The 25,805-nt window shown below is 39.3% G+C and overlaps 1 protein-coding gene across 4 annotated transcripts in view; it reads right to left on the reverse strand.

Moving 5' to 3' along the window:
- The window catches only part of RAD50 (RAD50 double strand break repair protein), a 252,253-nt gene that overhangs the window by 57,249 nt on the left and 169,199 nt on the right, over positions 1 to 25,805 (reverse strand). For all 4 annotated transcript variants that reach the window (XM_059888479.1, XM_059888481.1, XM_059888480.1 and 1 more), the window contains 6 exon segments: positions 14,327 to 14,478; positions 10,747 to 10,932; positions 10,205 to 10,409; positions 2,893 to 3,021; positions 2,511 to 2,676; positions 397 to 590 (listed from right to left, as the gene is read on the reverse strand). In XM_059888479.1, coding sequence (XP_059744462.1) covers positions 397 to 590; positions 2,511 to 2,676; positions 2,893 to 3,021; positions 10,205 to 10,409; positions 10,747 to 10,932; positions 14,327 to 14,394 — 948 coding nt within the window. In that variant the 5' untranslated portion in view covers positions 14,395 to 14,478.

Genomic DNA, 25,805 nt, shown 5'->3' on the forward strand with positions numbered 1-25,805 from the left:
AGCAAGAAGCATAAGCATTAATTTTTCACAAAAAACACCACTAAGGAAAAGCTTCTTTGATGAAAAAGCAATATAATTTGAGGAAAATACAGAAAAACATAAAAAATGTAATGATGATCATTCAGAGATGATTATTATTAACTATGAGCAAACTTTTTCAAAATTAAAGAGAATTTTTACCTAAAATCAAATAAGAAACGTAGGTCTGTATTTCCTTTGTACTTTTACAATTATAAAGTTTACAAAATTTGTTTCCATAAAGGTTTTAATTTTACCTCATAGCTAATTTTAATGGGTAACATTAATCCAAAAATATGACAAAATAAGATCCGCTCAAAAATTAAAACAATTCAACTAGACAATGTGATACAAACAAAAGAAAATAACAGTATTTACCAACAGTTGGCTGGCAGTTTCTGCTTCCTTTTCCTGCCTCTCTCTCACAAGCCTGTGAAAATTTTTTATCTGTCTTTCACTGAATGGTCCAAGCTCAAAGCCATCCAATTCTAGCTGTGTTGCCAGAGACTGAATTAATGAATCTCTAGCTTGCATATGTTCCTGATGACGATCTGCTTGTAGTTGTAGACGGCCTTTAAAAAACATAATCATAGTAATTCTTTTATCAGTTGATTCTTTTTAAAAAATTGAAATAATTGTACATTACATGCAATTGTAAAAAAAATAATAGAACAAGATCTCATATCCTTTGCTCAGTTTTCCCAATGGTAACTATATTATTGAGATACAGTAAGAAATCCATATTTGGTTTTGTCCTTGGTTACTGATAGTGAAGTGAAGTGAAGTCGCTCAGTCGTGTCTGACTCTTTGCGACCCCATGGACTGTAGCCTACGAGGCTCCTCCGTCTGTGGGATTCTCCAGGCAAGAGTACTGGAGTGGGTTGCCATTTTCTTCTCCAGGAGATCTTCCCAACCCAGGGATTGAACCCAGGTCTCCCGCATTGCAGGCAGACGCTTTCCCATCTGAGCCAGCTCCAAAAACTCTTAGAATTTCCCAGTGAGAGGGGTGAGAAGAGTATCTTTGGTTATTCATTGTAAGCCCTTTTCAACTTTACCTGAGTTTATTCTAATGAGGTGACCCTTGGAGGATGGGACGTGGTCATCAGAGGAACCAACTATGTGATTAGGGAATCCAAAGTTTCAATATCCACCCCTCCCATTTCTGGGGAGGGGCTGAAGTCTGAGTTCAATCACCAATGGCCAGTGACTTAATCCATCAGGCCTACGTAATGCAACTTATAAAAACCCTAAGCAATGACACCCTAAGAGCTTCCATTGAGGTGCTAGGCAAGTTGCACATGTGGAGAAGGCATGGAAGCTCAATGTCCCTCTCACGTATCTTGCCCTATGCATCTCTTCCATCTGTTTGTTCCTGAGCTCTATTCTTAATAACCTGGTAATAGTGTTTCCCTGAGTTCTAGGAAGAGTTATAGAAAATTACTGAACCTGAGAAAGGAGTTGTGGAAACCTCTGATTTATACAGCTGGTTGGTCAGAAGTACAGATGCTAGACAACCTGGGACTTGGGGAGTGGCATCTGAAGTAAATTGAGGGACAGTTTCATGGGACTGAGCCCTTAATCTGTGGGGTCTGTGCTAATTTCGGACCAGGAATGTCAGAAATGAATGAAATTACAGGACACCTGGTATCCACTGATAACTGGAAAATTGCTCGGTGTGGAAAAACCTACACATCGGATGTCAGAACTGTTGCTGAGTTGAAAAACAATGTTCTATTTTAGTAATTCTGAAAAACTATAGTATATCACAATAAGGATAATGAGACTAATACAATCCATCAATCTTTTATTTCCCCAGTTTAAATTTTATCTCTGTGTATAAGTTTATATGATTTTATCAGCTGTGTTGGTTCTTACATTCACCATGACAGTCAAGATATTGAACAGTTCAAATACCACAAGAACCCTCTTCTTTGTTTTAAAACCATAACCAGGGCTTCCCTAGTGACTCAGTGGTAGAGAATCAGCCTGCCAATGCAGGAGACATGGGTTTGATCCCTGACCTGGGAAGACCCCCATATGCTGTGGAGCAACTAAGCCTGTGTGCCACAACTACTGGGCCGGTTCTCTAGAGCCCGGGAACTGCAACGATTGAGCCCACATGTCCTGGAGCCTGTGCTCTACAATAAGAGAAGCCACCTCAATGAGAAGCCCAGGCACCACGACTAGAGAGTAGTCCCCACTCTCTGCAACCACAGAAAAGCCTGTGCAGCAATGAGGACCCAGCACAGCCAAAAATGAATAAATAGATAAATACAATTATAAAACCATCATCATGCTAACCCTCCTCCCATTCTTCCTCCTACTGGGTAACCCTGGCAATCATTAATCTAATCACATAAAATGGAAACATATGATATATAATCTTTTGAGACTGACTTTTTTCACATGGCATACTTCCCTAGAGATTCATCATTCATACAGAAAATGCATAATATTATAATACAGAAAAAAACAAGTAAACACTGTCCTACCCTGTTCCACAAGTAGTTCTGATTTTTCTTGATTGAGAAGCCTAGATTCTTTATTTAATTTTTCCAGTTCACGCTGACAGTCTACCAATCTCCTTTCTTTCTCCCTTACTGTTCTCTGGTGATTGTGATATAAATCATTTAGTTGCTCATCAGACCCTTGAAACACCTGTGTAGAACCAAAATAAAGTATAACAAGGTATCACACTGAGGTACAAAATATGAACCAGAGCTTATTCAATATCCTTCCTTTTAACATAAACATGGAAGTACCACAAACATCAAGATTTCTAAGTTTGGAAATGAGTGACAAAATGGGATCAAATGAGGTTCATTACAATAGTCTCAAAATTCTGAAGTAGAACAAAATTCCACCACCACAAACCTTTTCCATTTTCTGTTCCAGTTCACTATTATCTTTTTCCATTTGCTTCTTTCGGCTTTCCAAAGCTTTAATTTCATTGTCGAGTCTCATTATTTTAGAGAGATTTTGTTCAATTTCTTTTAGACGATTCTGAAAATAAACACCCTACATAAGTAAAATTCACTGTAGTTTACACTGCAAATAACTGAAGATAAATAATATGTCCCAGGGCCAGTCACTTAGTCACATTGCTATAAAGAGAGCACAGAGAAACTGAGGATTTTAGACATTAAGTAACTCATGCAACTCCTTATAGCTCATAAAGAAAAGAAGAAAATAAACTCCCTTCTAACTCCAAAGCCCATGCTCTACCTTCAACACCTCTCACAAAAGTCATTCACTCACTGGGTAACTGGAGTCACATTATGTAAAGTACCACATTTTAAGAACTTAATCCTTAAAAGGCTATTTATTAAAAAAGAAATTAGAACTATTGAGTGGACTAGAAACTCATGCTGCATCACAAGTGAAATGTGACAAATGATCTCAGGGGCCTGCTTCTAGCAACAGCTGGCTGCCTCAACTCCTAGGAATATGGGTGACCTGGCTCAGAAAATTCCCTCCTTGGATGATGCTGGGGATATTCTCCTGGTGTTTTCCTCTACAATTCTAAGGCTGACCCATTTCTCTTCTAAGACACCTTTTAAACTAACATATTATGGGTATCAACTGTAAGCTTCCATACCTGTACCAAAATACATCCTCAACTTCATTTGCCTGCAATGCAGGAGACCAGGTTCAATCCCTGGGTTGGGAAGATCCCCTGGAGAAGGGAACGGCTACCAACTCCAGTATTCTAGTATTCTGGCCTGGAGAAGGACATGGACTGTGTAGTCCATGGGGTCGAAAAGAATTGGACATGACTCAGCAACTTTCACTTCACTAATACCATATCTTATGATTTATGTATTAGTAGGTAATGTTATCATCATAGAAACATCATTCACTTTGTTCACCAACGCTTCCCCAGCACATGTAACAAGTGTTTAGTATGTTAGCTGAATGAGAGATTAAAAACAATTATCAGTAACAGTCAAAGCTATCAGCAATTGAAGACTTGCTATATTGCAGACCCTTTACTAAGTGCTGCTATATATCCCCTCTAATCATTATGACACCTCAGGCAAAGTGGGTTCAGTTCCAGACCACTGCAATAAAGTGATTATTGAAATAAAGTTAAGTCACACAAATCTTTTGGCTTCACAGTGCATATAGAAGTTGTTTACACTACCATGTAGAAGTGTGCAATAGTATTACGTCTTAAAAGAAAACAATGTTCATATTTTGATCTGTTCCCATGAATCATGAATATTCTTAATGGCATCTAGAATGGTAAATCCTTTCCAGAAGGTTTTCAATTTACCCAGAGCCATCACTGGAATTACTGTCTATGGGCAACTACAGCCTTATGAAATGTATTTCTTAAAAAGACATGAAAATGAAAAATGACTCCTTGATCCATGAGCTACAGAATGGGTGCTATGTTAGCAGACATGAAAACATAAATCTCATTGTACATCTCCATCAGCACTCTTGGCTGACCAGATACAAGGTTGATGAGCAAAATTATGGAAATTTTGAAAAATACATTTTTTTCTGAGCAGTAGATCTCAACAATGGGTTTAAAATATTCACTGAACCACATTGTGAACAGATACACTGTCATCCAGGTTGCTCCATTTATAGAACACAGGCATAGTAGATTTGGCATAATTTTTAAGGGCTCTTAAGATTTTCAGAATAGTCAATGAGTACTGGCTTCCACTTAAAACTCACATGCTATGTTAGTCCCTAACAACAGTCAGCCTGACCTTTGAAGCTTTGAGGCCAGGCATTGACTTCTCCTCTCTAGCCATGAAAGTCCTAGATGGTATCTTCTTTCAGTATAAGGCTGTTTCATCCACAGTGAAAATCTACTGTACAATGAAGCCAACTTCACTCATGGTCTGAGCTATGTCTTCTATATAACTTGTAGCTTCTCTATGAGCATTTGCTGCTTTACCTTGCACTCTGAAGTCTTGGGAGACAGCATCTTTCCTTAAACCTTAAGAATCTCTGGCTACTGTCAAACCTTTCTTCTGCAGCGTCCTTACCTCTCTCAGCCTTCACAGAATTGGAGAGAGTTAGGACCTGGCTCTGGATGAGGCTTTCACTTAAGGGAATGTTGTGGCTGGTTTGATCTTCTATCCAGACCACTAAACTCTCCACATCAGCAATAATGCTGTTTCACTTTTTTATCTTATGAGTTCACTGGAGTAACACTTTTATTTCCTTCAAGAACTTCTGCCTTTGCATTCACAAGCTGGCTAACCACTTGACATATGAGACCCAGCTTTTGGCCTATGATGGCTTTTGATATGCCTTCCTCACCAACCTTAATCATTTCTAGCTTTTGATTTAAAGTGAGAGGATGTATGACTATTCCTGTCTCTTAAAAGATGTGAGAGGCCCTTACAGGGTTAATAACTGGTCTAATTTCAATAATGGGTGTCTCAGAAGAAGAGGGAGAAAGGGGAATCGACAGTTGGTAGAGCAGTAACAACACCTACAACATTTATTGATTAAATGTGCTGTCTTAAAAAAAAAAAAATTTAATGAAGTACAACAATAAAATTTGCTGTCTTATATGGGTGTGGTTTGTGGCACCCCAAAACAATTACAGTAGTAACACCAAAGATCATTGATTACAAAATACCATAATAATACAACAATGAAAAAGCTTGAAATATTGCAAGAATTACCAAAATGTGACACAAAGTGAGCAAATGGCATTGGTGATACAGTGGTGAGCACAGCTGTCTTCCAAAATGAGCAAATGCTGTTGGAAAAATGACACTAACACACTTGCTTGACATAGAGTTACTACAAAAAAATCAATTAAAAAAAAAAGCAGTTATCTACAAAGCACAATAAGGCAAAGTGTGCCTGTACATGTCAAGTACAGTAGGAGACTCAGAGGACTTGTATAGAGTCCCATACTTAAAAATGGGAGATGACACTGGGAGGCAAGGTGGTATAACAATTAAGACTGTAGCCTCTGGGAGCTGGAATGACTGGACATTTATGTAAAGAAGAAAATCTCAACCTCACCTCATACCGTATTAAAAAATTAACCTGAAATATACTTAAATATAAGAACTCAGACTATAAAACTTCAAGAAGAAAATTTTTGTGACCTTGGGTCAGGCAAAGATTTCTTAGATAGGAAACATAAAGCAAAAACTATAAGAAAATGTTAATTTTGATGAAGTAAAAATCTCCTTGGAAGAAAAGCTATGATCAACACAGCACATTAAAAAGCAGAGACACTGCTGATAAAGTCCATATAGTCAAAGCTATGGTTTTTCCAGCAGTCATGTATGGATGTGAGAGCTGGACCATACAGAAGGATGAGCACCAAAGAACTGATGCTTTTCAACTGTGGTGCTAGAGAAGACTCTTGAAGTCCTTTGGACAGCAAGATCAAATCAGTCACTTCTAAAGGAAATCAACCCTGAATATTCACTGGAAGGATTGATGCTGAAGTTGAAGCTCCAATACTTTGGTCACCTGAGAAGAGCCCACTCACTGGAGAAGAGCCGACTCACTGGAAAAGACCCTGATGCTGGGAAAGGCTGAGGGCAAAAGGAGATGAGGGCAACAGAGGATGAGATGGTTGGATGGCATCACCAACTCAATGGACATTCATGTGAACAAACTATGGGAGATAGTGAAGGACAGGGAAGCCTGTCATCCTGCAGTCCGTGGGGTTGCAAAAAGTCAGACAGGACTAAGTGACTGAACAACAACAGCAGCAATCAGACATTTATTTTAATGGCTAAAATAAAAAACAGTAACACTAAGTGCTGATAAGGATGAAGCACAACTACACTCTTAAACATTGTTGTGGGACTACCAAAGTGACACTCTGAAAAATGGTTTGGCAACTAAGGTAAAACACACACTTAATATATAACCTAACAACCCACTCTGAGGGAGTTACCCAAGAGAAATGAAAACGTATCTCCAAATAAAGACCTCTACACAGAAGTTTACAGTAGTTTTATTTGTAATAGCTAAAAGCTGTTAACAATGTAACGTCCACCAACAAGAGAACAGATGAACAAACTGCAATATATCCTTAAGATGGAATATCCTCAGCAATAAAAAGGAATGAACTACTCAAACATGCAACAACATAGATTTTAAAGCATTACGCTAATAGTCAGACACAAAGGCTACATAATGCACGATTCCACTGTGCATTATGCCACATTCCAGAATGTGGCGTTCTGGAAAAGGCCAAAACACAAAACAAATTAGTGACTACCAAAGGCTGGGAGTGGAGGTAGCAGACTGACTACAAACAGACTTGAAAGAACCTCTGGGGGTGATGGAAAGTTTCCATATATTGACTGTACTAGTAGTAATACTGCTACTAGTATGTATTACTGTAGCATACAGTAATACTGCTACTGTATGCATTTGTCCAAACTCATCAAATAGTAATTTCAAAAGTGTGGATTTTATTAAAAGTAAATTATATTTTGATAAATCTGACCAAAGGAGAAAAGTATGGGTCTGGGAATCAGAGAGGTCTGGAATTAAATCCTTACTTCCAGTATGAATACCTGTTTTTCTTGTCTGAAAAACTTCACAGGGTTACCACGGGGCTTGTATAATATGTTTTAAAGCATTCTGATCAGTGACTGGGCATACAGAAAGTCCTTCATGAATGTGATCATTCATATCAATTGTGGGGAAAAAACTATTCAGAAAATATATTGAGCAGTCTAACAAGAAGAACTGGATTAATTCTTAATGGCAATAAACAGGAATACCCCTGTTACTGTAAAAGAGGAGTTTCTACTTCTCAGAAACTTGTCGGCTTCCATCAGCGTTTTCACTGTGCTGTGGCAGCATTAACATTATCTTGGCTGGGGCTTCCCTAATGGCTCAGTGAAGTCTGCCTGCCAATGTATTCTTGCCTAGGAAATATCATGGACAGAGGAGCTTGGTGGGCTACAGTCCAAAGGGCTGCAAAAGAGTTAGACACAACCTAACGACTAGACAACAACAAGAAGGATTCTTTATATATTCCAGATAAAAGTTCCTTGTTACATATGTAACTTGTAAATATTTTCTCCCATTCTGTGTGTGGTCTTTTTGCATTGTTGATGGTATAGTTTGCTGAACAAAAGTTTTTTGTTTTGATGAAGTCCAATTTATCTATTTTCTTTTCGTTTCTCAATTGTGCCACAATCACCATCTTCAAGCTCTTAACCTATGTTTAAACTATATCATTCACATTGCTACAGCTCTTCATTTTACTTCTTTGTAATCCTAACTATCTTTCAAAATATATTCTTTATTTCTCTAACTAGACTACTAGATCATTAAAAACAAAGTCTAAGTCTTTGGCTTCCCTATCCTCAAGAGAACAGGGCTCCAAAATCAATACGGACGGTGACTGCAGCCACAAAATTAAAAGACACTTGCTCCCTGGAAGAATAGCTATGTCAAACCTAGACAGTGTTTTAAAGCAGAGACATCACTTTGCCAACAAAGGTCTGTATAGTCAAAGCTATCGTTTTTTTCAGTAGTCACGTATGTCTGTGAGAGTTGGTCTATAAAGAAGGCTGAGCACTGAAAAATGGATGCTTTCGAACTGTGGTGCTGGAGAAGACTCTTGAGAGTCCTTTGAACAGCAAGAAGATTAAATCAGTCAATCCTAAAGGAAATCAACCCTGAATATTCATTGGAAGGACTGATGCTGAAACTGAAGCTCCAATACTTTGGCCACCTGATGCAAAGATCTGACTCATGGGAAAAAACCCTGATGCTGGGGAAAATTGAGGACAAGAGAACAAGGGGGTGACAGAGGATGAGATGACTAGATGGTATCACTGACTCAACGGACATGAGCTTGAGCAAACTCAGGGAGATAGTGATGGACAGAGAAGCCTGGCATGCTGCAGTTTATGGGGTCAAAAGAGTTGGACATGACTTAGCGACTGATCAACAACAACAATCCTCAAGAGTACCTAGCACAGTGTTATGCTCAAAAGAATAAATACTCACTAAAGGATGCATTCATGTCAATAGGCACTGGGACAGAAAACCAAGCTATTTTCAGATTACAATTCAAATATCTATACCAGTATTTATAAGAGTTTTAAAAAACCAAATAATTAAAAAAATTTTTTTTAACTTTCCTCTATCTGCTACTTTAAAAAGCCATTAAAAAAACTGTTTTTTTTTAGACCAGTAATACCTTAAATGGGAAGGACACTACTGTTGTTCTCTCTGCACCTGTAGCTCCAAACATAGTATACCCTGACACACTGGAAACACTTAATGAATGCTTGTGAAACGAGTGAATGGGATTCCGTTAAAGTCTTGCTTACCAATCACAGAATTTAGAAATCTAACTCATTTGTAAATATATCAACACGCTACACATCAATTTCAAATTTTGCACAATGTCGAGAACATCCTACAAATTATAAAAACTGCAAAGAAAGACCTGTTAATTAAAAAATAATCTCTTTTGGACTTCCTTGGTGGTAGAGTGATTGGGAATTCACCTGCCAATGCAGGGGACATGTTCAATCTCTGGTCCGGGAAGATCCCACATGCCACAGAGCAACTAAGCCCACACACCACCACTACAGAGCCTGTGGTCCAGGGCCTGAGAGGCGCAACTACCGAGCCCACGGCCACAGCTACTGAAGCCTACCCGCCCCAGAGCCCACAGCCACCAACTACTGAACCTGCACGCTGAACCACTGAAGCCTACCCGCCCCGGAGCCCACAGCCACCAGCTACTGAACCTGCATGCTGAACTACTGAAGCCCATGCACCTCCAGCCTGTGCTTCACAACGAGAGAAGTGACCGCAGTGAGAAGCCTGTGCGCTGCAACAAAAAGCAGCCCTTGCTCACAGCAACTAGAGCGAGCCTGCATGCAGCAACAAAGCCTCAGTGCAACTGTAAATAAATGATTAAAAAAATAATCTTCTGAAGAATACAGAACTGTAAGGTTGAGTCATTACACTGTTAAAAACTAGTGACATGACTCATTAATACAATACTACAAATTTGTTTACCTTCAAATGCAAGATCTTCAGGCAACTTTAGGACTATCTTAACACAGACCTAAGACATAACCATAACATACAGTCTCTGATCATTTTTTCAAGAAATACACACACCATTCACAGAAAAATAAGTACTTTTAGGGTAAGAGATAGATAAATGGTGACCTTCTCCTCAGCATACGAGAGATCAAATTACCTTCAATGGATCAAGTTCATTCTCATAGGATTTGACAATTTCCCTCGAGGATGTTAACTGGGCTTCTTTACTAGTAATCTGATCACGAATCTCACAAGCTTTTTCTTTGTTTTGCTTCAGATATTTTAGTTCTGTTTGACATTCTTTTACTTTCTGACCTTGTGTCTGCCGTACCTGCCGAAGTGTTTCCAAGGCTTTTATGTACCTTTGAAGATATTAAATAAAAATCAAATTTCTTGGTAAGCATACTATAGTATATTCAAACAATGGAAATTATGCAGTCATTAAGATAACATTCACAAAGAGTTTTTAATAACTCAGAAAATGCTTATGACATAATAGTAAGTACAAATGTTACATATATTCTGTCAACCAAGTGAATAACGATGAAAAGAAAGAAAACTGAAAGGAAATATGCCCGCTGGTTTCCACTGGATAAGTGGTATGATTGCTTGACTTTCTGTTTAGAAAAAGAAGCATCCAAATTGCAATTCTGGCTCAATAACTTAATGGACTACAAAATCTAATTACAGGTTACAAACCTTGTTGCTGAAAAAATCTCATCAAACTTTTGCTTCAAAGCCTTTCCTTCACTTAAAGGCCAATTGGATTCTTCTTGGTGACAGAAAATGACATTATTTAGCACAGATTTGGAAACCCCAAGAGAACTTATCATCTCTCGGTCAATTTCTGCACATTTGGAGCTGAGACTGACCTTTTCACCATGCCTGCAGAAAAGGAAAATCAAGAATTTATGTAAAATGGCGTTCAACTGTATCTAGTCTGTTACTTAATTAAATCTTCGTGCCTGTACTTACAAAAAAGCCAAAAAAATCCCCCTCATCCATCCCCAGTGGATGGCCTTCTAATACTAAAAAGTACAACTCTCAAATGTTTCAGTATGTAAAAGTGAAATGAAAAAGTATGTAAAACAGGGTGGTAGGGAACAGGTGCTGGAATTTTTTTTTATGTAGTTGGAAAACATTTATAGGCAATACATACACGAAAATAAACTATCTTCCATCCTCAAAATTTTTAAATACGGAAAATAAGAGACTCAAAAGAATAAAGCATGCTAATGCACAGCAGACAGGCAGAGGTACTTAAAAAAATATTGATACTGTGCCGGTTAGATAAGGGACTGTTTAGTAAAAGACACAATAAAAAGAGTATAAAGGCAAACCTTAGTGATGCCCATCCAAATAAATCCTAGGAAGATTCCTAATCAACAGATCTAAGTTCTAGGGTCACAAGGACAGAACAGTCAAAACAGGATTGCCTCAGGGCCTTTTAAGTAAGTTCCCTATTTCATTACACCTGGGGCCAGGAGCATCCCTAGCCTTGGATTCCAAGTGGTTTCTCAGTACCTTTCTTCAGAAGGGTAAACTGACCATTTTCCTTCAAACCTTCTGTCTTGTATACAGTCAGTAGAGGTAATGTCTGTCTTTACTGTCATTTCTGTATGTATTCTGAAAATGTTGCACTGAATGTACTGAAAATGTTTTGTAGGGGGACAGAATGGACAAAGACAGATCAGGACGTTGTAGGCGGCTTTCTAACAGGGAGCCAAGGGGGAAAGGATCATGAGCTTGGTTTTGAATACGTTGAAACTGAGGTTTCTTTGGAAGAACTGGTAGAAAATGAAAGAGACAGCTCGGTACATGGGTCTGGAATCAGGGGTCTACTCTAGAGACATTCACGTATGAGTCACCTACAAATATATATGAATATGTTAGGTAGTTAGAATAGGAAACAGGAGTCCAAAATGGCGGTGGCTAAAAGACAAGGAAGGGAAAAGCCCGTGAAAATAGAACAAAGGAAAGTCAAAGAAAGGTCAGAGGACCAGAGTGAGGACTTCAGGTAGAACAAATAGCACTCCTGGCTAGCCCAATTTGCATAGGGCAGACCCAGGGGGAGGGAAAAACACATAAAAAGAGGGGCCAAAGGGCGCTCTCTCTCTCTCCCTCTCCTGCGCACTGGCATGCTTCCCCACTCTCTTCTCTTCATGTCTTTGGGTTGGCATGCCCTCACACCTTGAGGATTCTCTTGCTATTTTCTAAATAAAATAGAGCTGTAACAATGATTTGTCTAAGAGCTATAACACAGTCTGTCCAAGACCCGAGAGCTGTGATGCGCCGGGGGTTTTAATGTCCGTCACTCCAAATCTTTGTTGTGATGAGACAGAACCGAGCATACACACTCACCTGACAAATATGTACAAATAAAATGAAGAAGAATGAGAATGTAGAGCAAAAACAGGAGAGGATCTAAGACAGAGCCTATGGAACTCCAAACAACTGACTGGGTAGGATGTGAGTGAGGGAGAGAAAGAGGCAAAAATATTGTGTTTAGAAAAAAATTTTCAAGAAGTGATTAACAGCTACCATTTACTGAGTTATACACAGACCCTCCAGGATAGTTATATTCTAATTCCTGGAATTTTTAAATGCGTTAGTTTACATGGCTAAGTGGACTGTTCCTCATCTGACTTTATTTTTGGAAACTGATGTTAAGTGTATTTTATTACAATTTTAAATATTTTAAAATATTTTCAAATTACTCATAATAAACTTCACATATTAAAACTGTACAATGGCTTTTACTTTTGACATATGCATATAAGACTTTGATTTTAAGCCAGTGAGATCCGATTTGGCTAAACTACAGAACTATAAGTTTGCACTGTTTTAAGCCATTAAGTTTGTGATTTGTTGCAGCAATCACAGAAAACTAATACACAAGTCCCAATGACACATTAAGCATTTTATGTCCTTTACTTCAACCCCTAACGTCTTTCTAAGATATCTACAGTGATAACGAAGCCATATTCTACATATTAAAAAATAGAGACTCACTGCAAGGTCTATCTGGTAAAGTGAAGTGAAGTGAAGTCGCTCAGTCATGTCCGACTCTTTGTGATCCCATGGACTGTAGTCCACCAGGCCTCTCTGTCCATGGGATTCTCCAGGCAAGAATACTGGAGTGGGCTGCCATTTCCTTCTCCAGGGGATCTTCCTGACCCAGGGATCAAACTCAGGTCTCCTGCATTGCAGGCAGACTCTACCCTCTGAGCCACCAGGGAAGCCCAATAGCATTATTCTAATTAATACAGAGGTTGTGACAGTTGTAGCTGTTTCAATACAAGAATGGGGGAAGAGAAGGAGTCAGGAGGAAGTGAAGAAATGGAGATAGTGAGTATCAATAACTTCTGAAAAAAAAACCTGACCATAAAGGGGAAGATGAAGACAGACTATAATTGAAGTAAAACGAAACCTGAGCTTGTAGGAGAGACCTGAGTGTGTTTAAAAGCCACCTTCTCTAGCACATAATAGGTGCTACACATTATTGGTTAACAGATTATTTAATTAGTTTAACAAATTAATAAATGAAAGGGATAAGATGATAAATAATTTGCTCAATAAGGATAAAGCTTTGAACTCAGGGCAGCCTAATTCCAACATCCAAACCCATTACAAGATGATACCTGCCCTTAACAGAATGACAACAGCTGAAAGGGACAATATGCTTTCCTACCTGTCTGCTTACCTCATCTTTCCCTATAGACATGATTACTACCACTTTTCACTCATTCAATCTATATTTGAGTGATTATGCACCTTCAATTCAGCAACTGTCCATAAATTTACTCAAAGGAATGGACCATTATTACTAAATCTTTAATGGGATCACTCTGTTTAACTGATAAATAGTATAAAATAAAAAATTAAATGATGATAGTGGATAGGGCTGTGCAGGTGTAGAGACAGGATGAAACTCTACTTTCTGCTCAGTTGTGCTAAGAAACTAAAACAGGTTTAAAGATACAGTCTGTTAAAAAATTAATAAGTTCCATTTTGAATAGATTAAAAAACCAGACTGCAAATCCTTTGGTGCTTTTTTTTTTTCTTTTCCAAGCAAACCTTGTACCAGGACTTTGGTCCAAATTGTGTATTCTATTAACCCATATGAGTGTATTTCTGTAAGCACAGTTATGTTGAAATACTTTTAAAAAGCAAAAAAATAATAAGTTCCCTTAAACTTAAAATGTAGAATAAAAACATACAGGTTTGTAGACCGAAAGACAAAAAGGATCAGACATTCAAATATAAAATAAACACCTACTTTGTTCTAGTAATGACTCCTTCCAAGGTTTTAAATTCTGTCTTTTTGCTTTTTTGAGTACAAAGCATAGATCTCTGCACAGCCACAACTTCTCCATTGACATCACGAAACTGTAGACGAATCTGGGCTCTAACATCTGTTTCTTGAGCAACCTTTGAAGGTAAAAAGAGGAAAATCATGCTACGTTAATAAGTATCAGAATATTACTTCTGAAAAGAAAATATTCAAGCAATTTTACTTATCAAAAATTTTAAAAAATGAATGAGATTATTATATGCTATTCAAAATATAGCAAGACCACAAATAACCAAAGAATACTGAGAAAGAAAAACAGAGCTCCCTGACTTCAGACTATACTATAAAGCTACAGTAATCAAAACAGTACATAATGACACAAACACAAACTTACACATCAAGTGAACAGGCTAGAAAGATCAGAAATAAACCCACATACCAATGGTCAACTGACCTACAACAATGGAGGCAAGAATATATGATGGAGAAAAGGCAGTCTCTTCAATAAGTGGTACTGGGAAAATTAGTGTGTGACATGTGAAAGAATGAGATTAGAAGATTCTCTAATACCGTACACAAAAATGAACTCAAAATGGATCAAAGACCTAACTGTATGATCGGATACTACAATACTCTTTGAGGAAAACTGTTGCAGAACAATCTTTGACATAAATCGCAGCAGTATCTTTTTAGGGCTACCTCTTAGACTGCTAAGTCACTTCAGTCGTGTCCGACTCTGTGCGACCCCCTAGACAGCAGCCCACTAGGCTCCTCTGTCCCTGGGCTTCTCCAGGCAAGAATACTGGAGTGGGTTGCCATTTCCTTCTCCAGTGCATGAAAGTGAAAAGTGAAAGTAAAGTCGCTCAGTCATGCCCAACTCTTAGTGACCCCATGGACTGCAGCCCACCAGGGTCCTCCGTCCATAGGATTTTCCAGGCAAGAGTACTGGAGTGGGGTACCATTACCTTCTCCGACCTCTTAGACTAATCAAAACAAAAACAAATGGAACCTAATTAAACTTCAAAGCTTTTGCAGAGCAAAGGAAACCATAAACAAAAGGAAAATTCATCCCACAGAATGGGAGAAAATATCTGCAAATAATGTGACTGACAAGGGATTAACTTCCAAAATATACAAACAGCTCATGCAGCTCACTATCAACAAACAACCCAATCAGAAAATGGACAGAAAATCTAACTAGACATTTCTCCAAAAAAGACATACAGGGGAGCCATCAGGATGGAAGAATAGTAGGACTTGAAGTTTACCTTCTCCCACAAACATCAAAAATAAATCTACATGTAGAATGATTCTCACAGAGTATCTATTGTAAAGCTGGCAAAAGACCTCAGACTTCTGAAAGGTTAAGAAAATCTCCACATAACCAGGTAGGAAAACAGAACAAAAAGAAAGAAGAGAAAGGAATCAGGATGGGACCTGCACCTGTGGAAGGGAGCCATGAAAGAGGAAAGGTTCCTGCACCCTGTGAACCTCCCTCACTGGCAGGAGATTGGCCAGGACATAAGGGGAGTTTCTGAGTCTCAGAGAAGAATGTGCAGCTCATTTGTATAGTCAGGCCAGAGGGAAAACCGCAGATGGTCGGTGCTGCCAACCTGCACTCCCTAGCCTCAGATGCTCTTCTGTTGGTGCGGACAGGGACTGAGTGCTGACAGGCGGGCTTCAGAGATCAGAACCAAAGAGAACTGCGGTTGGCCCTGTAGAAACATCCCGGAGCGTGGGGCTGGAATCCAGTCTGAGCTCAACTCAAAGGAAGCCTGGGCAACCTCAGAGGCTAGCTGCCATTGTTTAGGGGGTGCAACGAGAAGAGGGGTAGGACCCGGATTACAGCCCTTTCCCCAGTGTGCGTACTAGCAGCGGACAGGACACTGCCTGCAGCGTGGGCTTCTAGTGCTCTTCAGCCCCCACCACTTCCATTCCAGACATCAAGAATGGTTGCAAGCCCCCACCACCTCCCTCCCAGAACCCAAGAGCAGTCACAAGCTCCTACTGCTGCCTGAACAGACTCCAGAATAGTCACGAGCCACATCCGTTCCCATCGCCTGCCCCAGGGGTGCCCCTGGGCCACCACGGCAAACCTCAGGATTGGGCAGTAAGCTCCTGCATATGTACACTCCCATCAAGGGGATAAAAACCAGTACACACTGAAGAAAGAGGCTCTAGGCATCCATACTAGCAAGTGCCCTCATATCAAATGTATTAATCCTAGACAAGCTACAAAGGGACAACCTCACATATAAACAGCCCTACAAGGCCACAGTATATAACTAGTTTTCCTAAACTTGAGTGAGAAAAGTATAAGTAAAATGAATACGCAGAAGAACCATTCTCAATTAAAAGACCAAGAGAAATCCCCCAAAAGAACAATGAAACAGACCTCTTTTAATAAACATCAACTTCAAAAAGGAGGTAATGAAAATACTGAAGGAATTAAGAAAGGCTATCAACAGAAATGCAGACTACTGTAAAAAGAAATAAAGGACTACAGAGAACCAAGAGCAATTAGAAAATTTATTTGCAGAGATGAAGGCTGAGCTAAAACCAATGAACAGCAGAATAAACAATGCAGAATAATGAATAAGTGCCCTGGAAGATAAAATAACGGAAATCACTCAATCAGGACAGCAGATAGAAAGCCAAATGAAAAAAATTAAAGCAATATAAGAGACCTATGGGATAGTATAAGGCATGCAAGTCCACCAATAAGATGGCTACCAGAAGGGGGTCTAAAATTATCTGAAGTAATCATGGCTGAAAACTTCCCAAACCTATAAAAGGAAACAGATATCCTGCTCTGTCCATGGGATTCTCAAGGCAAGAATACCAGAGTGGGTGGTCATGCTCTCCTCCAGGGGATCTTCCCAACCCAGAGAATGAACTCACATCTCCTCTGACTCTTGCATTGCAGGTGGATTCCTTACCCACTGAGCCATCTGGGAAGCCCTAACAAGAAGCACAGGAGATCCCAAATAAGATAAACCCAAACAGATCTGCACTAAGACTATATATATATAAAAATGGCAAAAGTTAAAGAGAAAATTCTTAAGGCAGAAAGAAAAAAAGATTTAATTATAAGCAGCCCTCATAAGGCTGCCGTCTATGGGGTCACACAGAGTCGGACACGACTGAAGTGACTTAGCAGCAGCAGCAGCAGGTTTATCACCTGTACAGAAACACAACAGGCCAGAAGGGAGTGGCAAGATACAGTCCAAGTCTTGAAAGGGAAAAATTCACAACCTAGAATACTCTACCCAGCAAGATTATAATTTAGAAAAGAAGAAGAGATAAAGAATTTCTCAGACAGGCATAAGCTAAAAGAACACAGCACTACTAAACCTATCTTAAAGGAAATATTGGAAGATGTTCTCCAAATCTTTAAAGAAAATAAGAATCTATAAGAGAAAATCAAAACTGGAAAGTAAATCACTTAAACCATTACACATATAAAAAATTTTTTTAAACTTCTATTAAAGTGATGATAACACAATGAAGAACAAAAGGATGAACATGAAGATGTAGAACGGGACATCAAAATCATAACATGTGGACGAGGAAAGTAAGAAAATGTAGTTTTCCTCCTAGGATATCTTTCAGCCTATATGACTACCAGTCTAAGAGAAATACATAAGGAAGGGGTTGACATACTTGAAAAACAGAGTATCCACAATCAAAAACATAAAATAGATTCACAAAAACCAAAAAGAACATATGTATAATACAAAAAAAAAAAAAAAATCAAAGCACAACAGGAAAAACAAAAAGGAACAAAGAAATATAAAATCAAGAGGAAAATGCAGTTTAAAATGGCAATAAATACATATCTATCAATAAGTGGGGGCAATGGCACCCCACTCCAGTACTTTTGCCTAGAAAATCCCATGGATGGAGGAGCCTGGTAGGCTGCAGTCCATGGGGTCACTACAGTCGGATATGACTGAGCTACTTCACTTTCACGCACTGGAGAAGGAAATGGCAACCCACTCCAGTGTTCTTGCCTGGAGGATCCCAGGGACGGGAAGTCTGGTGGGCTGCCGTCTATGGGGTCGCACAGAGTCGGACACGACAGAAGCAACGCAGCAGCATCAATAATTACCTTAAGTGTCAATGGACTAAATGCTCTAATCAAAAGACAGTGGCAGATTGGATTAAAAAAAACAAGAGCCTACAATATACCTAAAGATAACCACTTCAGGGCAAAGAACACACACAGATTCAAAGTGAGAGGATGGAAAAAGATATTTCATGCTAACAGAAATGACAAAAAAGCAGGGATTACAATACTTGTATCAGACAAGACAGAATTTAAAACAAAGGCCACAGGACTTCCCTTGTAGTCCATGGGTTAAACACTCATATGTCAATGCAGAGGACAAGGGCTTGATCCCTGGAATGGGAAGACCACACGGGCTGCAAGGCCATTAGGCCTATGTGCACTGCACATACTGAGTCTGTAGCTCTAGAGCCCAGGCTCTTCAACAAGAGAACCACTGAATGAGAAGCCAACACACCGCAACTGGAGAGGAACCGCTGCCCACCTTAGACAGAGAAAGCCCCCACACAGCAATGAAGACCCAGCATATCCAAAAAGAAATAAATGCATGTGATTCAATTCCTTTTAAAAAAGGGCCATAAAGAAGATAAAGAAAGATACTATACAATGACAAAAGGATCAATACAAGAAAAGGATTTTACACAACATATATGCACCTAAGATACAAGCATCCAAATACATAAAATAAATACTAACACCCATACGGGAAAAAACTGACAGGAATACAATAATAAGAGACTGTAACACCACACTCACATCAATGGACGGATCTTCTAGACAGACTCAGTAAGGAAACAAAAATCCTAAGTGATACAATAAAACAGACATAATTGATATTTTCAGGACATTACAGCCAAAAAAATCCCAGAATACACATTCTTTTCAAGCGCACACTGAACATTCTCTAGGATTGATCACATACTACGACAAAAAACAAGCCTCAGCAAATTTAAGAGTACAGAAATTATCTCAAGCATCTTTTCTGACCACAACAGCATGAGACTAGAAATTAACCACAGAAAAAAAAATGAGAAAAAAAAAATTACTGGAGATTAAACAACATGCTACTAAAAAACCAATGGGTCAATGACGAAATTATAAAGGGAATTTTACAATACCTTGAGACAAATGACAATGAAAACACAACCATGCAAAATCTCTGGAATGCAGCAAAAGTAGTTCTTAGAGGGAAGTCCATAGTGATACATTCCTTCCTCAAAAACAAGAAAAATCTCAAACAAACAACCTAAACTACCACTTTAAGAAATCAGGGGAAAAAAAAGGAAAAGAAAACCTAAAATCAGCCAAAAGAAGGAAATGATAAAAATCTGAAAGAAAAAGAGTAAAATACAAATTTTTTTTTTAAATATGAGAAAAAAAAAATTCAATAAAACCAAGACCTGGTTCTTTGAAAGGATAGACAAGACTAACAACCTCTGGCCAGCCTGACCAGCCTGACCAGGAAGAATAGAGAATCCAAATCAACAAAATAAGAAATGTCAAAGGAGATGTAACAACTGATATTGCAGAAATACAAAAAAAACCTAAGGGAATACTATGAACAATTACATGGCAGCAAATTCGACAACCTAAAAGAAATGGACAAGTTTCTAGAAACATATACTCCACTAAAATTGAATCAAGAAGAAATAGATCAATCACTAGAAGCAAAACAGAATCTGTAATTAAAAAGTACTCTATACAGCTTCCTTGGTGGCTCAGAGGTAAAGAATCTGCCTGCCAATAAAGGAGACGGGTTTGATCCTTGGCCCAGGAAGATGCCACACGCTGAGGAGCAACTACGGCTGAGCACCACAACTAGTGAGCCACAGCTACTGAAGCCTGCACACAGCAACCAGAGTAGCCTCCACTCACTGCAACCAGAGAGAAGCCCAAGCAGCAACAAAGACCCAGCACAACCAAAAACAAATAAAATTATTTTAAAACGAAAAAGCATTCTACAAAAGTCCAGGACCAGACAGCTTCACAGGAGAATTCTATCAAACATATAAAGAACTTACACTGATCCTCTTCCAACAAATGGAAGAGCAGGAAACACTTTCAACCCTGATACAGAAACCAGACAAAGACACCATCAAAAAGAAAATTACAGGCCAATGTCTTTGGTTTCGGAGAAGGCAATGGCACCCTACTCCAGTACTCTTGCCTGGAAAATCCCAGGGATGGGCTGCCTCTATATGGATGCAAAAATTCTCAACAAAATATTAGCAAACTGAATCCGACAACCCATAAAAAATATCACACACCACAATCAAGTGGGATTCATCTTAAGTTTATAAGATTGGTTCAACAAAAGCAAATCAATCAATGTGATAGAAGACACAAACAAAAGAAAAGACAAAAACCACATGATCATCTCAACAGATGCAGAGAAAAACATCTGACAAAAAGCAACATCCATTCATGATAAAAAGTCTTACCAAACTGGATACAGAGGGAACACATCTCAAGACAATAAAAGCTATTTGTGACAAATCCACAGTTAATATAATACTCAGTGGTGAAAAGTTGAAAGTCTTCCTGCTAACATCTGGAATGAAACAAGGATGCTCACTCTCATCTCTTTCATTCAATACAGTAGAGGAAAACCTAGCCATGGCTTATCAGTAAGACAAAAATAAAGGGGGGGGGGAGTATCCAAATTGGAAGGAAAGAGGTAAAACTGCCATTGTATGCAGATGATATGATATTATATATAGAAAACACTTTGGCATTGCCCTTGTTTGGGATTGGAATGAAAAACTGACCTTTTCCCATCCTGGAAAGGTTATGCTCAAAATCCTTCAAGCTAGGACTCCTCAGTACATCAACTGAAAACTTCCAGATATACAAACTGGATTTAGAAAAGGCAGAGAAACCAGATGAAAGGTTGTTGTTGAATCACGCAAAGACACCAGGATTCTTGGCCCCCGGAGGAGAAGAATTCAATCCGGGGCCAGACACGAGGCTTGATCGCTCAGAGCTTTTGTGTAATAAAGTTTTATTAAAGTATAAAGGAGACAGAGAAAGCTTCTGACATAGGCATCAGAAGGGAGCAGAAAGAGCACCTGCTTGCTAGTGTTAACAATGAAGTTATATAATCCAAAGAATGTCTGGAGGTTGTAAAGACCTCATCAGACCTACTCCCATAATTTACATTTTAAGATAACAGAATTAGCCAGAAGGTTTAATCCAGAGACTGTCCTCAGGCAGGATACATTATTGTTATATAATCCTAAGGAATGTGGAGAAAGAAAAAAAGTTTGTCCTTTCTTCCTCCTTGAGAATTCCAGACCCCTCTCTCCTTGGGGACCCCTAGACTCCTTATCAACCTGCCTAGGAAGTGACTCTCTCACAGAGATCAGATCACCAACATGGGTCATACTGGGTCACAGAGAAAGCAAGGGAATTCCAGAAAAACACCTACTTCATTGACTACACTAAAGCTTTTGACTGTGTGGATCACAACAAACTATGGAAAATTCCTAAAGAGATAGGAATACCAGACCACCTTACCTGTCTGAGAAACCTGTACACAGGTCAAGAAGCAACAGTTAGAACTAGACATGGAACAATGAACTGGTTCAAAATTGGGAAAGGAGTACAAGGCTGTATATTGTCACCTTGCTTATTTAACTTATATGCAGAGTAGTACATCATGGCAAATACAGGGCTGGATGAATCACAAGCTGGAATCAAGACTGCCAGGAGATATATCAACAATCTCAGATACACACATGATACCACTCTAAGGGCAGAAAGTGAAGAAGAACTAAAAAGCCTCTTGATAAGGGTAAAACAGGAGAGTGAAAAAGCTGACTTAAAACTCAACATCCAAAAAACTAAGATCATGGCATCTGGTTCCATCACTTCATGACAAACAGAAGGGGAAAAAGCAGAAGTAATGACAGATTTTATTATTCCTAGGCTCCAAAATTATTGTGGATGTTGACTGCACCCATGAAATTAAAAGATGCTTGATCCTTGGAAGGAAAGCTATGACAAACCTAAACAGTGTATTAAAAGCAGAGATGTAACTTTGCTGACAAAGATCCATATAGTCAACGCTATGGTTTTTCCAGTAATCATGTATGGATGTGAGAGTTGGACCATAAAGAAGGCTAAGTGCTTAAGAATTAATGCTTTCAAATTGTGGGGCTGGAGAAGACTCTTGAGACTCTCTTGGAATGCAAGGAGATCAAACCCTGAAGGAAATCAACCCTGAATAGTCACTGGAAGGACCGATGCTTGAGGTTCCAATATTTTGGTCCCCTGATGCAAAGAGCTGACTCATTGGAAAAGACCCTGATGCTGGGAGAGATTGACAACCAAAGGAGAAGGGGGTGGCAGAGGATGAGATGGTTAGATAGCATCACCAACTCAATGACCATGAATCTGAACAAACTCCAAGAGAGAGTGATGGACAGGGGAGCCGGGCATGCTGCACTCCATGAGGCTGCAAAGAGTTGGACATGACTGAACAATAACAGTAACATAGAAAACCCTAAAGACTCACACAAAAGCTTCTAGAACTAAAAAAAGAATCCAGCAAGGTAGCAAGATACAAGATTAACAGACAGAAATCAGCTGCATTTCTTTACACCAACAATGAAATCTCAGAAAGAAAACTGGAAAAGAAAATACTTTTTAAAATTGCAATCTCAAAAATAAAATACTTAGATATAAGCTTCATCAAAGAAGTGAAAAACTTCTACACTGAAGACTATAAAACATTAGTAAAGAAAACTGAGGTTCCGGTCAAGATGGTGGAATAGAAGGACGCGTGCTCATCTCCTGCGAGAGAGAGCAAAACTGTAACTATCTGCTGAATGACCGCTGACAGGAGGTCGCCGGAGCCCACCAAAAGAAGATACCCCACGGCCAAAGACAAAGATGCTGCAGTAAGACGGCAGGAGGGCCGCAATCACAATAAAATCAAATTCTATACCTACTGGGCGGGTGACCCACAAACTGAAGAACAATAATACCAAAGCTCTCCCACTGTTGTGAAGGTTCTGAACTCCACATCAGGCTTCACAGCCTGGGGATCTGACAAAGGGACTGGGAATCCCCTGAGAATCTAACTTTGAAAGCCAGTGGGATTTGATTACTAGACTCCAACAGGACTAGGGTAAACAGAGACTCCAGTCTTAGAGAGCACGAACTCTTGTGCCCACCAAGACCCAGAGGAAAGGAGCACAGTCTCCCCACAAGAGACTGAACCGAAACTACCTACTAGTGTTGGAGGGTCTCCTGTGGAGGCATGGGTCGGCAAGGGCTCACACAGGGAAGGGGGCACTGGCAGCAGCAGTCCGAGAAGGTACCCCTTGGGCGTAAGCCCTCTTAGAGGCCACCATTAACCCTACCATAGAGCCCACAGACCCCAGGGCTGAGTAGCCTCAGGCCAAACAACTATGAGGGACCTTTGACTGCAACCCCACCAATCAGCAGATAACTGGATTAAAGCTTTACTGAGCAAGGCCCTGCCCACCAGGGCAAGACCCAGTTTTTTCTACCACCAGTCCCTCCCATAGCAAGCTTAAACAAGCCTCTCAGCCTCCTCCATCGGAAAACTGACAGAAGAAGCAGGAAAAAGCACAGACCCCACAGCAGCTAAAGCAAAAACCACATTACAGAAAATTATATCAGGATGAAAAAGCAGAAAGTTATGTCCCAGATGAAGGGACAAGATAAAATCCCAGATAAACACCTGAATGAAGTGGAGACAGGCAACCCTCCAGAAAAAGAATTCAGAATGATAGTAAAGATGACCTAGGATCTTGGGAAAACAATGGAGAAGATGCAAGAAATGTTTACCAATGACTTACAAGAACTAAAGAACAAACACAGATGAATAATATACTAGAAGGAATCAATAGCAGAATAACTGAGGCAGAAGAACAGATAAATGACCTACAGGACAGAATGGTGGAAATCACTGCCACAGAAAAGAATATAGAAAAAAGAATGAAAAGAAATGAAGTCAGCCTAAGAGACCTATGGGACAACATTAAGTGCCTCAACATTTGCATTATAGAGGTTCCAGAAGAAGAGAGACAGAAAGGACCTGAGAAAATATTTGAAGAGATAACAGCTGAAAACTTCAAGGAAATAGTCATCCAAGTCCCAGAAGCAAAGCCTCAGGCAGGATAGACCCAAGGAGGAACACACCAAGGTACATAGTAATCAAACTGACAAAAATTAAAGACAAAAATAAAATATTAAAAGCAACAAGGAAAAAACTGCAAAAAACATACAAGGGAACTCCTATCAGGGAACTCTCAACTGAAACTCTACAAGCTAGAAGGGAATGGCATGAAAGAAAAGAACCTACAACCAAGAATACTCCACCCAGCAAGATTCTCATTCAGATTTGATGGAGAAATCAGAATCTTTCCAGACAAGCAAAAGTTAAAAGGAGCTTCTCTAGGCAGGAAAACAAGAGCAGGAAAAGACCTACAGAAAATAAACCTAAAACAATTAAGAACATGGTGAAGTGAAGTCACGCAGTCGTGTCCGACTCTTTGCGACCCCATGGACTGCAGCCCACCAGGCTCCTCCGTCCATGGGATTCTCCAGGCAAGAGTATTGGAGTGGGCTGCCATTTCCTTCTCCAGGGGATCTTTCCGACCCAGGGATCAAACCTGGGTCTTCCACATTGCAGGCAGACACTTTAATCTCTGAGCCACCAGAAAAGCCCAAGAACACGGTAAAAGGATCATAATATTGATAATTACCTTAAATGTAAATGGATTAAATGCACCAACCAAAAGACACAGACTGGCTGGGCAGGTGGAAACACGTGCATGTGTGCACGTCCACTTACCACACCACTCTGCGTGACCCCTCAAATTGTACGTGACTAGTTTATATTGCTAGGTTAATCATGTTTCCATTATGGCTTGCCACTGTAATTATCTTTTTTTTTTGGTCTGGCTATTGACTGTGAAAACTGATAAATATCTTTTACTATTGTGATCATGTAACTATTACTCCCTTAATACCACTGCATCATGATTGGTCAACAGGAAAATAATAGAATTCAGTATCACCAAAACTACCATTTAACAGAAAAATCTGTAATCACTTTTTAAAATCCAGATGCATATCAGAATTATCTTTGAATTTTTTGAAAAATACAAATGCCCAGATATTGGGGGTTTTTTGGCCAGAGCTCCAGATATATTTCTAATATGCAACCATATTTAAACACAACCGGACTATACGATGATCTTTTACTTTTATCTAGTTTCACTTTTTCTATTACATAGTCAGTGCTCCTATCTCATTTAGTTTATGTTTTCCAATTTCTCCATCTTTTTTTTTTTTGGATGTTCTTTCTCAAAACTTTATCAAGCATAGTAGAAAAGCTTTTGTATATATATGTATAAATAA

Source organism: Bos taurus, chromosome 7 (assembly GCF_002263795.3).
Source record: "Bos taurus isolate L1 Dominette 01449 registration number 42190680 breed Hereford chromosome 7, ARS-UCD2.0, whole genome shotgun sequence".
Classification (NCBI taxonomy): Eukaryota; Metazoa; Chordata; class Mammalia; order Artiodactyla; family Bovidae; genus Bos; species Bos taurus.